This window comes from Cotesia typhae, unplaced genomic scaffold (assembly GCF_013202065.1).
Source record: "Cotesia typhae breed Kobodo isofemale line unplaced genomic scaffold, CoteBio_Ctyphae contig_20, whole genome shotgun sequence".
Taxonomy (NCBI): Eukaryota; Metazoa; Arthropoda; class Insecta; order Hymenoptera; family Braconidae; genus Cotesia; species Cotesia typhae.
In genome coordinates this window covers 4,450,713-4,464,889 of record NW_027423725.1, presented here as the reverse complement: position 1 = coordinate 4,464,889, position 14,177 = coordinate 4,450,713, and the positions used below count along the sequence as shown (strand labels likewise).

Genomic DNA, 14,177 nt, shown 5'->3' with positions numbered 1-14,177 from the left:
TAAATATTACTTCTTTATTATTTGTATTGATTAACTATTTTAATGCGACCGGTTAATATCTTTGATACATATTTTTTCGTTGGATTATCTCTGACAGCAATGACCCAAGCTTCACACAATGTTGACTTTTTGGGAGATTTTATTCAACAAGAAGTTAGAAATTTATAACTGTCAATTTAAATTAAACAAAACATCACCAAAAAAATTTTTGTGCCGCTTGAAGAGTATTTATATCACAGAGATTTAAATTACGTAGGAAAATTTGTTTAGATAAATCGACCGGTTAAAGTTTTTAGAAAAATAGTAATTTTTAGATGATGCAAAAATTAACTTTCCTTGATTTACCTTTGGATAACATTCCTACAAAAGGTCATAGACATATTACGGAAGATTATAAATATTCTAAAGGTTTATCTAAACAAACTTCAATTTTACTTTCTTGAATCCATTTGTCACGATTGATTTGAAAATTTTTATGAAAAATATTATTTTGTATAAAATCTTATCCTCAAGTAAGAAATTTTTTAATCTTAATTAGTCTAATGTATACTGAACGAAAAAATTTGTTTTTGAAAAGAAAATAGCCATACAACAGAAGAAATCAAAATTTTTCTCACAATAACTTTTTTGTTGAAAAAAAGCTTTCTAGATTTGGAAAACAAAAGTTTTGGATGAAAATTCGCAAGTTGTCTTTTTGAAACTGTTTTTTTCCAAAAAAAAAAGAGTTACTATGAGAAAACTTTTGATTTCTTCTGTTAAGAAACGTTCCTGATTCTGAAAGATGATTTGAAATGATTACCTCCATGTTAATTGTATATCTATATAGTATTTAAATCCGATACTTTTGAATCATTTCGAATCATTTTAAATCATTTCAAATTAGAGTTCTTAATCAGGGGTCACAGGGATTTTTATTCCCCGTTTGCGTCCCTCCCTGCGCCTAGATTTGTCAACAAATCCATACTGGATGTGTCTCTCATTTTTATTATTTTGTGTTAATTTATTCATTATATGGAATTTATTATTATTTACATTTAAGAATCGTATATTATTGTAATTAGCACTTAAGTATTAACTTTAGAGCTATTCCGGAGGTTTATATCGAACTGTTTATAATTTTATATTATTATTGCATGTATATATCACCATAAGTCTTTGCCATATTGTATCTAATGACATTGCAAGTTTGTTTCAGCATTAAATTTCAAGGTCCAACGATTGGATATCGGGATAGGTAACGAAAGAAATACCAAAGCATAATATTGAAAATCGATAATAGATCGTAGCCCTTATTCGCATGGGTGATGCCCTGTACTATCAATCGCGAACAAAGGGGCTAATAATTTTAACAAATGGCTTCAGAGACTCTCGTAATCGGACACTACGTAGGCCTCAGACGTTTTCATAGCGAGGAAAATCGGGAGACACGTGGGAATCCGCATTGATGTAAGTCGAGTGTCGATGTTCGAGTCTCTGATATCACTGATAAGTTGGTAACTAACTCACAAGTTGAGCCTGAGTATTTTCCGAGCACCGCATCGTCTCCTGCCTTTAAGTACCTATTTTATTTATAGCATATCAAATTTTTAATATTTGAATTCGAGTCGATCCCGTAACAAGTAAAGGACATCACAATAAAGTACCTGTGCCGAAAGCCACGGGTCTTCGAGTTTGTCAGTGGTTTTTTAAATTTATAATCATACTTGTTTGAGATAACCCAACGAAGGATTTTGGGTTTATCTCAATAAAATAATCGTCAGATGCAATTTCTTAATTCTAACATATATCACCTTTTCTCTTTCTCTCTCCTAATACTATTCTATTTTTTCTTCCCCCACGGATGCCTGCGGATTGGCCCTGAACATAAAGGGGTTTATTATTTCCCTTTATAGGAAAAAATAACTGGCGACCAAACGTGCACTAACCCAGTACAGTCTAAGTTCCAACTACGGTATTGCTCAGAAGGCTGAGTGCACCTCCTAAGTCCTCTATTATCGATATAATTCATTTTGGAGCGACCTGGACAAGGCTCTATTTTGGTCAACGTCTCCGTCGTCGAGTTATAAAATTAATTAACCTTTGTTACGGGAATAAAATTGTTTTAAATTTTCACCAAATTAATTTCTTATCACTACAATATCCATTTTTTTCAAAAGAAATTTTTTTTCTTAGTGTAAAAGAGTTGAATTAGAATTAGATCTACAAATAAATAAGATTTGATTTCATTGGATCTAAAAAAAATGGATTTTCGAACTATAAAATCAATATCACTGGACAAAATTGAAATTTCTATTTCGTGACAGAAGAGTATTAGAGTAACAAAAAGAATATCATAAAAGAGAAGGTCTACATACTGAAAAAAAATTAACTTGAATTAACAGAAAAATTCTTGAACCAAGAAAATAATTTTGAAGAGTTTCAGTGTCTTGAATAAAGATAAAAATTTCTTGAATTAAGTAAAATTTACTTAAACCAAGAAAAATTTCTTAGTTTAAGAATTTTTCTACTTAAACCAAGAAGATGAAATTCTTCAAAATTATTTACTTGATTCAAGTAAATTTTTTTTTTCTGTGCAGAGAAGCTTATTTTATAGTCAAAACTAAAGTATTGGTTCCAAAGAGGTTTCACTATTTAAAATAATTATTTTGTTGAATTATTTAAAGAGAAAAGAAAACCGGTTAATTAAGATTATTAAAAATTATCATTTGCAACATTTTAACTCCCAAAAACATAATAGCGGTAAAGCCATTTGTCTGCATAGTCTTTTCAGCTCTATACTAAAACTATTAAATTTCTCTATTTTAACAAGCTTTTATTGGCTTGACCTGTTAATTTTAAATTTCAATCAATATCGTCTAAATTATTGTTTTTTCATAACGTTGTCGTCAAGCTAAAAACGTCACTGGTTATCTCGTATGAACTAGTGCAAAGGCATCGAAGGGTTTTGTGGAGAATTAATCAATTCACTCAAGAAATATCGTTGTTTAAAAATATTCAGAAAATATTTTTTTAAAAATAACTTTTTAGTTATTTTTCAATTAATTGAACTTGAACAAAATTAATGATCCAAAAAATAATAAGGAATACTAATGATATTCTATCATTAGTGCATAAAATAACTTCTTAAACTTTCGTTTGAAATTTCCCGCTAGATTTTCTACTACGTCATCAGCATATGGTGGAGTTATTTTTTAATTCACTCATTGTTTACATTATACGAGGTGTCATATCTGTCTAAATTACATTTGAGTAAATCTACCTGTATAAATAGTGTAATGTTTTAATTAATTAAAAATCTAATTGTTCTTTGTAAATATATGCTACAATATTTTGAAAAATAATAAATTTATAAATGTCTACTGTCATTGAAATTTAAAATCCTATGAATATAAATTATATTTTATAAATTGTATTTTTTAGAAATTGAATTTTTATAAAGATCATTTATTGAAAAATAAATTTAATAAAGTATAAAGCTAATTTAATTTGTTTTGTAACTTGATAGTAAAACAGTAAATAAATAAATCAGTAGTACTGATAAAGATTAATCAGCATTTTTTAATAAAACATTTATGTCCTTGTAGGATTACCAATCAACAGTCATTTAGCCACGTTAACATTTTTCATATTACTCTGGAAGACTTGGAAACACATTGAAATAGAAGTTATTGAAACTACTCCCCCTTTTATACTATAATTATAGTTTTCAACAGAATGGCAACCGGCGAAAAGCGAATTGCATTGATAACGGGGATAACAGGTCAAGTAAGTCAATATTGTAAATAAATTAAAATAACTTATTATTTTATAATTGATTGATCTGTTTAATGAAATAATTATAGGATGGTTCTTACCTAGCAGAGTTTTTACTAGAAAAAGGATATGAAGTACATGGTATTATAAGAAGAGCTAGTTCGTTTAATACTACTAGAATCCAACATCTTTATGCTGATCCTAAAAGTCATAAACAAGAAAAAATGAAACTACATTGGGGTGATATGACTGATTCGAGCAGTTTAATAAAAGTTATTGCTGCTGTTCAGCCAACCGAAATTTATAATCTTGCTGCTCAAAGTCACGTTAAGGTTTTGTGTCAAACAAACTTATAATCAATTAATTGAAATTTGTTTTTATTATTATTACCTATTAATAAAAAATATATTTTTTTTCTTTCATGTAGGTGAGCTTTGAACTGAGTGAATATACCGGTGAAGTTGATGCTATTGGTACCGTTAGACTATTAGACGCAATAAGAACATGTGGACTTGAAAAAAAAGTTAAATTTTATCAAGCATCAACATCCGAGCTTTATGGTGGTAGAGATACATCAGCACCACAAAATGAATCGACACCTTTTTATCCACGTTCACCGTATGGTACGATAATTATTTAATAGTACTTTTTTTCTATTTAAAATTTTTAACTAATTTCCTAAATGATAAATGCACTGTACATTTGCTAATTATGAATTTTAATTGACAGCTTGTGCCAAAATATATAGTTACTGGATTGTTATAAATTACCGAGAAGCCTATGGTTTATATGCATGCAATGGTATTTTATTTAATCATGAAAGTCCCAGAAGAGGCGAAAATTTTGTGACTAGAAAAATTACCAGAACTATTGCGAAGATTTATTTAGGAGCACAAGATGTATTAGAGTTGGGAAATTTAAACGCAAAGAGGGATTGGGGTCATGCCAAAGATTATGTTAAAGTAAGTGAAAAAAATAAAATTAATTTTTATAATTCAAATATTGATAAAGATTAAATGTTGGGATGATAAATTTAGGCGATGTGGATGATGCTACAGCAAGAAAATCCAGAGGATTATGTGATAGCAACCGGTGAAAGTCATAGTGTACGAGAATTTGTTGAACTAGCCTTCCAACATGTCAATATAAACATTATTTGGGAAGGTACAGGAGTTGACGAAGTAGGTCGTGATAAAAATAGTGGAAAAGTATTAGTTCGAGTAAATCCTCGATATTTCCGTCCAACGGAAGTGGTAAGTATCTTGATTAATTTTTTGTGATTATTGCACGTCTCTACGCGAAGCGTGAGTAGTGCTTTACTCTTCCTCTCTCAAGGTCAAGCAATTATTTATGCTTAAATTGCTTTTATCCGAACTTTTTTGCACTTTGAGTATTAAATAAGTTGACAAACATAAACAATAACACTTTTTTATGACAGTAGATATTTTAAAAAACACTATATTTTTTTCTAGATACTCGGCTTCGCCTCGGTTGACTATAACATGTGATCTGAGACATTTCTTACTTTCCCTCCCTAGGGGTGAAATCTACTGTTTTTGTCCTCTGGGCGAAAAGCGGCAACTTCGTTTAGCGCAGCGAGCTGAAAGTTGCCACTTTTCGTCTGGAGGGCAAAAAAAATCGTTTTGAAACAATATTTCGGTGGACGTCGGGTTGTCTGTATTTACGGATGATGTATGTGGTCACGATAACACCCAAAAAACTTCACTTTTTGAGTCTTTTTCTTTTTCATTCTCTTCAGTATGATTCGGAGTAATATTGTATTTAAAATTACCGTCTAATTCAATGTAATTTAATTACAAAATGAATAAGTTCATTAAACAGTCTTTTTTGTATATCTATATATACATATATATAAAAAATAATCCAATCTTCGGCCACACATGGACGCTTCCGATCATTTCAGTTTTATGTTATTTTAATTTTTTTTTGTGATGAATGAGCGTTGAGACGTGCACTTTTCGATTTTCTAAACTTTTAATAATTTATTGTTTCTTGATAAATTGAAAAAAAAAATGCTTTTTTTTTTTTTTATAAAGGGAATACTCCTTGGTGATGCTTCAAAAGCCAAAATGAAGTTAGGATGGGAACCTTCCGTTTCTTTCAAAGTAAGTTTTGAAATGGATCAAAATTTATTTTATTAATAATGTTTTTTTTTAACTGACTAAACATATTTTTATTACAGGAGCTTGTTCAAGATATGATGAACGCTGATTTGGCTTTGATGAAAAAAGATCCAACTGCTTGATTTTAAGTATTTTACAATATTTGATGCATTCCTTAACGACAGAAATCAACGAATGACTGTTGACTCAACTGATACATGTATCGATAAAATTATTGATTTTATAATTGTTTATTTGTAAATAAAACATATAAAAATTATTTTATTGCTATGTACTCAGTATTCTAACCAATTAATTTTACTTTTCAGAGAGAATTCATCATTACTATTGAAAGCTGTAAATTTAGATTCATTTACTTTTTAAATTTAATCTAAAAAACATACTGAAATCAACAGACATTTAATAAGTTTTAAGATTTATATAACAAATTATTATATAAAAAAAAAAAAAAAAAAAAAAAAAAAAAAATTGAGCAAAAATATGATACATGTAAAAATTAAAAAAAAGAAGTCCAAATTTTCGAAAATATTTTTTTTATTAAAATTGATTTATTATAAAAATTCAAAAAAATTTTCAAAAGTCTGCTGATTTCAGTATCGCAAAAAAACAAGTCAATTGCTAAAAATTTACAAAATAATTTTGTTTTTTCTAATAATTTTTCGAAAAAAATGAAATAAACTTTTTATATTGAATATAAGCCTAAGTTTGAATTGAAACTATTTTTTCTTTTCTAATTATATGATATTTCAGGTAATAATAGTTGATAAATTTTTACATTAAACGTTAATTACTATAAATTTTTTAATAATTCATTAAATTTAAAATTTGATAATTTAAAACAAATAACTATGACGGTGTAATTCCTCATGTCTCTGTGTATTTCATACTGCTAGAAGCGCATGCGCATAAATAATTTTGTCTAAATCTTGTTTTCACGCAAGTTGTAATTCTAACCCCTAAAATTGGAGTTAAACTGTTATTATAGATAATTTTAATACTTATTAATTGTTTATATTTTTAAAAATTATAAGTTATTATAAAACCAATAAATTTTTTGAAGTGATACGTTTTTTTTTAAGAAAAAATCTGGCTAAAAATAATTTATAACAATGAATGTAATTAATCGTTTACAATTGTTTAATTTTTCAAAAATAAACATAAGAAAAATACAATCAAATGCAGCACTTGTTGATAATTGTCAAAATGTTTATAATAGAAATCCTAGAAATTTGGAATATTTACGTATTGCACACCGACCACATGGTTATCATTTAGAAAGAAATATTCCATCTTATTGGCACAAGTAAGTTACTTAATTATTGAAGGTATAATAGAAAAATTTTTTACTTTTTATTGTCAATTTTCTTTTTTACATTTAAAATCTAGGTTGACTCTTATACGTTCAATAAAATATGTAACTTTTGAAGTAGAGCATTTTGAAAATGGAGTTGTTTTGAGTGCATCAACTAAAGAATGGCCAATAAAGAAACGATTATACAGGTACGAAATAAAAAATTATTTTATGAATATAAAAAAAAAAAGTTGTTAAGTAATAATAATATTTTTTAATTAATTATTATCTACTAAATTGATTCTCATACCTTTTTTGTTATGTTTCAGATGTCAAGATAGCGCGGCTTACATAAACCTTGGCCGTGTATTGGCCCAAAGATGTTTAGAGAGTGGAATATTATTCGTTCATCCAGATCCCGATTTACCGGATTGTGAAAAAACAAACTTAGCATTGCAACAATTGGTTAACGAGGGTATTTCACTATCTGAACCACTACGCTATTTTCATCCTAATCCTTGGGATCGTGAGAGGCCCGAAAAACCATGGGAAATTCATGAAAATTAATTTTACTTTGTAAATTATGATTATTAATAAACACTAGTTATTTTCTTTATAACTAATTCTGTTAATATTACATTTTATATTAGTAAACTCAATTTTTATTAATTTAAACGCTTATTAGTTAAAAAAAATAGCAAAAAATTAACAAAATAAAATCAAATTTTCTATTTAAAGTCAATAAAATTGAAAATTTATTCAAGGAATTTCACTTTGGTATTTTAAAACTATTTATATTTCTTCTCTGAATTAAAAAATTTTTTAATTTAGTTAAAATATATGTATAGGTATAAAATGGATATTGATTAAAAAATTTCTTAGGCAATACTTTAATAATAAGTTTAGATAATTAAATTCTCTTATTAAAATTAAATTTCTATTATCAATACAAAGTCAACTATTTTCAGAATAATTGAATAGAATTAATTAATTGTCAGTTATGACAATAAAGTGCGACTTCAACTGTTTCAATAAGAGAAAATTATAATTTACCAAATTACTAAAGTCAGTTTTTCAATAACAAAGTTCAAGTGTATCACAAGGAATCCATTTAGAACTTTCTAATGCATCCCACATGTTGTAATCTTGCTCGATGATCTCACGATTGAGTTTATCGCAGTCTACCGGGAGTGAGTGCTCTAAAAAAACAATAATTTATACCATGATTATGATTGAATATTACTACATAAGTAGTCTGTATTTTATTTTCGTATGAAATTATTTTATTTAATAAACTTACCAATAAGTTCAAGTTCATCTTCTTCAGGTTTCTGTTCAGAAACATATGCACCATAGACATCAGCAGTTGGTTCACTTTCATAGTAACCCTGTTGCCATGCACTGTAGCTATTCCAATACGATGAGGAATCATAGTAGTTATATCCATCTGAACCAATATTTGTGGATGAATATTCCGATGATGACTGGGGAGGAGTTGATCTATAAAAAATGAGAAAAATAATTAAAAAAAATATTCTTCTCAATTATTCTAGAGCTTTTTCGATCAATTAACCCCATAAAAATACAATCAGTTAATACTTTACCCTGGAAGTTTGTTCCATGGCCTAGGGACAGCGTTGCATATTTTCAAAGATTTTGTTCCTAATCCTCTGTATCCATTCATCGCAACTAAACTATTTTTTTGTTCCTCCTCATTAGCAAATCTTACAAATCCATAGCCTTTACTGAATCCTGAACTGTCTAAAATAACTTTAGCAGTACGTATAGAATTGTATTTAGCTGCAAATGCTCGATACAATGAATAATCATCAACATCCGTTGATAAATCACCAACCCAAATACTGAATTCACGATCGGCAGCAGGTTTTCCTGTAGTACTTGCATGATTTAGTCGAAATCTAACAGTCTGAAATAAATAATAGAATTCAAAATTTAATGTTATTAAAAATAATCGTTACTCGTGAGAAAAAATTAGATTTTGCCTCTAGCGTATTTATGTGATAGAATGAGTGTTTTTAATTAAATTTAGTATTATTGAAAATTTGGTATCATCAAAAAATTCTTGATAAGAATTTGTCGCAGCCCAAATGCCAAAAGGGCGTATATCAATTTATACGCCTTTTTGGCTTTGTAGTGCCGAAAGGGCGTATCAATTTTTTTTTTTTACTAATCGCTTTATTAACACTTTCTAATTCTAAAAATAAAAAAATAAATTTCCAAAGCCAAAAGGGCGTATGCTTTAACTCATACGTCATTTAAGCTTTAGGACATTGAAAATTTAGTGGCCTAAAGCCAAAAGGGCGGATAATTTTTTTTGCCGATTGCTTTGAATTGTGATTTATATGTTACTAATTTTGCTGCAGAATTGAAAATATAAATTGATTATTAAATTACAAATAGGTATTTTTAAAGGTTATTAAGGTTAAAGACCCAGTTATTGATACTGACCTAGTTATCGACACTTGCAATTTTACTTTAATTAAAAAAAAAAACAAATCAACTCTAATAAATTAATAAATGTAATTTTTGCATTATAAATTTTAAGAAAATTGGCTTTTTGAGAACATTTGATTTTTTTAATTAGAATAAAATTGCAAGTGTCAAACAACTAGGCCAGTGTCAAAAACTGGGTCTTTTACCTTATTAAGTACAATTTTAATACAAATTCTGTTTATAACTTTAATTGAAACAGAAAAAAAAATGGGATATCTAACATGTTTGCTGAGTCAGAGGCGCGAAATTGAACAATATTAAGTGATCTGGATTTATTTTTTAGAGTTAAATTTTATATTTCCAAGCAAAATTGAAAGTTTTTTTATACACCCCTTTGGCTTTAGGCTAAACTTTTTCTAAAACCAAAAGAGGGCATGTTTTGAGATATGCCTTTTTGGCATTAGTACGTTGAAAATTTTTTTTTTGACAAATCTTTACGTTTTGAGTAGTTCTAAGTTGAATGGCGACAAAAAATTTTTTATACGCTCTTTTGGCATTTGGGTCACGTTGTGTCTTTTCACGGTTTTATATATTTTTCAAAGATATCAAATTTTTGGAGCAGTTTTGAATAGTTTGTTGGGTTCATAAATTTGTTTCGTCACATTTATATATTAAATTATTTGTAATTGTTTCAGTTATAGTACTACTATTTGTTAAAATATATTTGCAAAGTTTCTAAACGATGTATAGTGTGATCATAAATATCAAAAAATCATTAAGCCAAAGTTTTGTTATTCCTAATCCGTCAATCTTGGCAATCGTTTAAAGTCGTTAAAAAGCAATTATTAAAATTACAAAATATCAACTTACCGGGTTAGATCCTGGAATTATTTTACCGTTTAATTTGTGCATCGCATCAAGTGCCATTTCGTCGGTTGGGAAATGAACAAAACAATAGCCTGCTGGTTCACCAGTGTATCTGTTTCTCATCACTTTAACTGTCTGTGGTTGTTCACCCATTTTGTGGAAAGCGTTCATAATAAAACTTTCAGTCATATACGGTTCCAACTAGAATATTTATACAAGTTAATTATTTAAAATTTTAAATGAACATTTTTCACACATAAAATAACAAGAAAATATTCTCAACATCTTTGACCTATACATTTAATTTTTATCCAATTAAATTTTCAATTTGTAAACAAGTACATTATTTAACTAGATAAAAAATCATTATAAAGTATTGTTCATAACATGATGTATCTTGCTGCCCCTGATGTATCTAGCTGCTTTGAGTTCATCAATAACAGCAAACAGAACCTAAGACACAACCGCTTATTAAAGACATCTTGTTCTAATAAAAATTATATTATTGATGGTCCTCGTAATAGAATCGCAAATATGGTCAACAAGCTTCATTCAGATGTAGACTTCTTCAATGGAACTTTACAACAGTTTATCTCCAGACTTAATTGCCTATTGTAATAACAAAATGTCTCTACTCCTGATCTTTAACCTAAATTTATATTTCCAATTTTTTTCTCTTTTCACCTTAAAACATTAATGTATAATGCCGATTGGCGTATAATGTATATAAATAAATAAATAAATAAATAAATAACATAGCAAATTTAACTATCAGGATAATAAATTATTATAATTTTTTGTACTTACACCACCCATCCATAATTGACATAAAATCATTGGACCAGACATTTTATTGTTGTTTTTCTAATCTTTTTATTGCCAAAATTGATAAATATATTGATGGATATTGCTATTTGATTTAATTCGCAAATTTTTCTCCAATATTATGCTCCACCGGTACTTTTGTTTACAAGCAATGATAGTAATAATAACAGTCTGTTTGTAAAAAAAAAATACTGATTCGGCAGTAGCGCCATCTCATCACAATTTTTTTTTTATTTTTACACAGTGAAAGCTCTTGAAAGTTACCGTAATTCTCTCAATTTCTCATAAAACGCTAACAAGAGCAAAAAAGACAACCTGGGTAACTTTTAAGAGCTTTCACTGTATTTACCTGCTCTTAAAAAAAATAAATTTAATTTTCAACACTTTTTTTATAAATAATAAAATGTAAATTAATTTTTTTCTGTTATTAGTTCAATGTAAACAAATAATAGTCTAATTAATTTTATCTTTGCAGTATGACTGAACAAATTCAAGTAAGTAAAATTCATATTTTTGCAAAAATAATAAAAACATGATAAAAATATATAATCCTAAAGTTAGCGGTCAGCTGTTAATTTAAAAAATTTTTTTAATAAGTCAATTACAATAAAAAAATGCTTCTAAAAATTTTCACTTGTAATTTTTATTAATTTTTACATGTGAAACTTTTTAATTTAATTTTTTTCATAATAATTTAATTGCTATAAATATCTAAAAAAATTTTTATATCTGTCAACTTCAGTGTCATAAAAATATTGACAAATTTTAAGATTTTTTTTTACAAATTAATTAAATTTAAAAAACTTTTTAATTATTACTTTATTAGAAATTAAAATACCTATCTAAAAATGGAATGATTAAAAAATATTTTTCAATAAAAATTTATTTTTTTAATAAATCCAAAAAATAATGAGATTTTCGCTAATTTCAATAGTATAAAAATCACTTATGAATAAATTATTTTAAAAAATGAAAATATCTTAATGTACATAGAAGCATTGAGAATAATAATTATTTTTAATTTTACAGAGTATCGATAAAAAGTTGGGAGCTTTAATAAACATTCATTGGTTTCCATTAACTTCCCAGGGTAATGTTTACTCAATGTCAAAATTGTGCTCACCTTATGGCACTAATAAAATATTAGTTGCTTCATTGAAAAGGAAAATATTTTCTTGTGGATATCAACCGACTAATAATAAGATTCTTCGACCGCATGTTAAAGAATTATTATTCACTTACATACCGAGTAATAACAAAGAGTAATTTTTAATCTAAAAAAAAAAATATATTGCGTATTGCAACGTTCCATAAATATTTACATTTTTCTAAATTTTTAGGTGGTGCTGAAATAATTTCTGTCGATGCATACAACAAACATCACTCTGATGAAGAATTTGTCATAGGAATAACAATTATAAAGCCAACCAACGAGGGCAGCGTTGAAAGATATCTAAATATTTATTCTGAAAGCACTGGAGATGGAGAAAATAATGAAACGTCAATTGAAACAATCGCTCAGAATTGTCTTACTGTTGAGTTAACATATACTCCATACTTGTTGTTTCATACGACTATACATGATGATGAAATCGGTGAAGAGGTTTGTAATAATTTTCATTTTTTTTTTTTTTGGCCAAAATCCTTTTTCATTTTATTAAATTTGTTTAATTGTTTATCAATTCAACAGGTTGTTTGGCTTATTTCTGGTAGTGATAATCAATTACACATGATTCGTGAAGATAAGTTAAATCACGGATACACGGAATTTCCATTGGACAAATATTTTCCTGAGTTGATTAATTTACAAACTATTGCTTTGTGGATTAATGTTTACTACTATGATAATAATAAAAGGTTTGAAATTGAATTATTGATCTTCTACTGTTGTACTTATTATTGAATTAGAATTTTTTTTACATAGCAAATTCACATTACATTAATTTTTATTTTTAGGAGATTGACTGCAGTATCCTGTGAATGTGGTTTAGTTAAAGTATCGTTAGTTGATGTAGAAAATAAAAAGAAATTAAAAGAATGGATGCTTCGTTACGATCGACCTGTGTCAAGAATACAAATTTTTTCACAAGATAATAATTTGTCCGACCCATTTTGTAATAAAGGTAAATTTTTATTTAAATTGGATAAAATTGCATTTTTTAAAAATTTATCATTGATTTTTAGATCTCAACAAGAAAAGAGATGTAAATACCAAACCCAATTTAAATATTCTTATTGTTAACGCACTAGTTCCATCAATAGTTTTCACGTAAGTTTATAATTTAAAAAAAATTAATTTTTTATGAAAATTTTAAAAGGTACATAATTTTACATTTTTTTAGAGATATTTTATCCCATGGTATGAAAAAAGAAATTATTTTACAAACAGGTGATAACACAGATTGTATTTTATCATCTTGCGTTGCTGACATTAATATGGATGGCAAAAATGAAATACTGTTAGGAACTTATAGCCATGAAATATTAATATTTATGTGTAATAATGACACATGGTCCTTGATAGATAAAAGAAAGTTTGATTCACCGGTCTATTCGATCTGTTATTTAGATTTAACTGGTGATGGCGTTAAAGAATTAGTTGTACTGACGCAACGTGGTGTATATTTTTTACAGGTACTTATTTTTTTTTATATTTACTCTTTTCTATCAATAACAAAAAATAACAATTATTTTCTTCTAGCATGAACCAAAATATACAGATGATTTATGGAGAAAAAGATTTGAAAAATTTATAAAACAAAAAAGACTGGAAAATTTATAAAACATAAAAGACTGATAATACGATAAACAATAAGTGAAATGATCTACAAAATAAAATCTTC

The 14,177-nt window shown here is 27.2% G+C and overlaps 4 protein-coding genes across 8 annotated transcripts; 3 read left to right on the top strand and 1 right to left on the bottom strand.

The window, feature by feature from the left end:
• Window positions 1-3,176: 3,176 nt before the first annotated feature.
• On the top strand, window positions 3,177-6,156 carry Gmd (GDP-mannose 4,6 dehydratase). The gene is made up of 8 exons (XM_074259602.1): window positions 3,177-3,272; window positions 3,585-3,765; window positions 3,843-4,085; window positions 4,181-4,376; window positions 4,483-4,715; window positions 4,791-5,006; window positions 5,811-5,879; window positions 5,957-6,156. Exons 2-8 carry the CDS (start codon window positions 3,715-3,717, stop codon window positions 6,017-6,019), a joined length of 1,071 nt encoding a protein of 356 aa, XP_074115703.1. The 5' UTR covers window positions 3,177-3,272; window positions 3,585-3,714; the 3' UTR covers window positions 6,020-6,156.
• Window positions 6,157-6,848: 692 nt separating this feature from the next.
• Mrpl18 (mitochondrial ribosomal protein L18) lies at window positions 6,849-7,807 on the top strand. The gene is made up of 3 exons (XM_074259159.1): window positions 6,849-7,200; window positions 7,284-7,397; window positions 7,518-7,807. Exons 1-3 carry the CDS (start codon window positions 7,007-7,009, stop codon window positions 7,753-7,755), a joined length of 546 nt encoding a protein of 181 aa, XP_074115260.1. The 5' UTR covers window positions 6,849-7,006; the 3' UTR covers window positions 7,756-7,807.
• A 253-nt stretch (window positions 7,808-8,060) lies between these two features.
• On the bottom strand, window positions 8,061-11,499 carry Secp43 (tRNA Selenocysteine associated protein). Its single transcript, XM_074259158.1, has 5 exons — window positions 11,317-11,499; window positions 10,513-10,710; window positions 8,793-9,115; window positions 8,489-8,688; window positions 8,061-8,387 (listed from the first exon to the last, which is right to left on the bottom strand). Exons 1-5 carry the CDS (start codon window positions 11,356-11,358, stop codon window positions 8,263-8,265), a joined length of 888 nt encoding a protein of 295 aa, XP_074115259.1. The 5' UTR covers window positions 11,359-11,499; the 3' UTR covers window positions 8,061-8,262.
• A 96-nt stretch (window positions 11,500-11,595) lies between these two features.
• On the top strand, window positions 11,596-14,173 carry LOC141538026 (KICSTOR complex protein kaptin). 5 transcript variants are annotated; one of them, XM_074259284.1, is made up of 9 exons: window positions 11,613-11,739; window positions 11,810-11,828; window positions 12,364-12,583; window positions 12,675-12,937; window positions 13,025-13,191; window positions 13,291-13,457; window positions 13,519-13,603; window positions 13,677-13,968; window positions 14,036-14,173. In XM_074259284.1, exons 2-9 carry the CDS (start codon window positions 11,811-11,813, stop codon window positions 14,114-14,116), a joined length of 1,293 nt encoding a protein of 430 aa, XP_074115385.1. In that variant the 5' UTR covers window positions 11,613-11,739; window position 11,810; the 3' UTR covers window positions 14,117-14,173. The 5 variants fall into 5 exon arrangements, with proteins under 5 accessions (XP_074115381.1, XP_074115385.1, XP_074115382.1 ...); XM_074259281.1 differs by having other exon boundaries at window positions 11,638-11,653; window positions 11,766-11,828; XM_074259283.1 differs by having other exon boundaries at window positions 11,660-11,675; window positions 11,766-11,828.
• The last annotated feature ends 4 nt before the right edge of the window (window positions 14,174-14,177 follow it).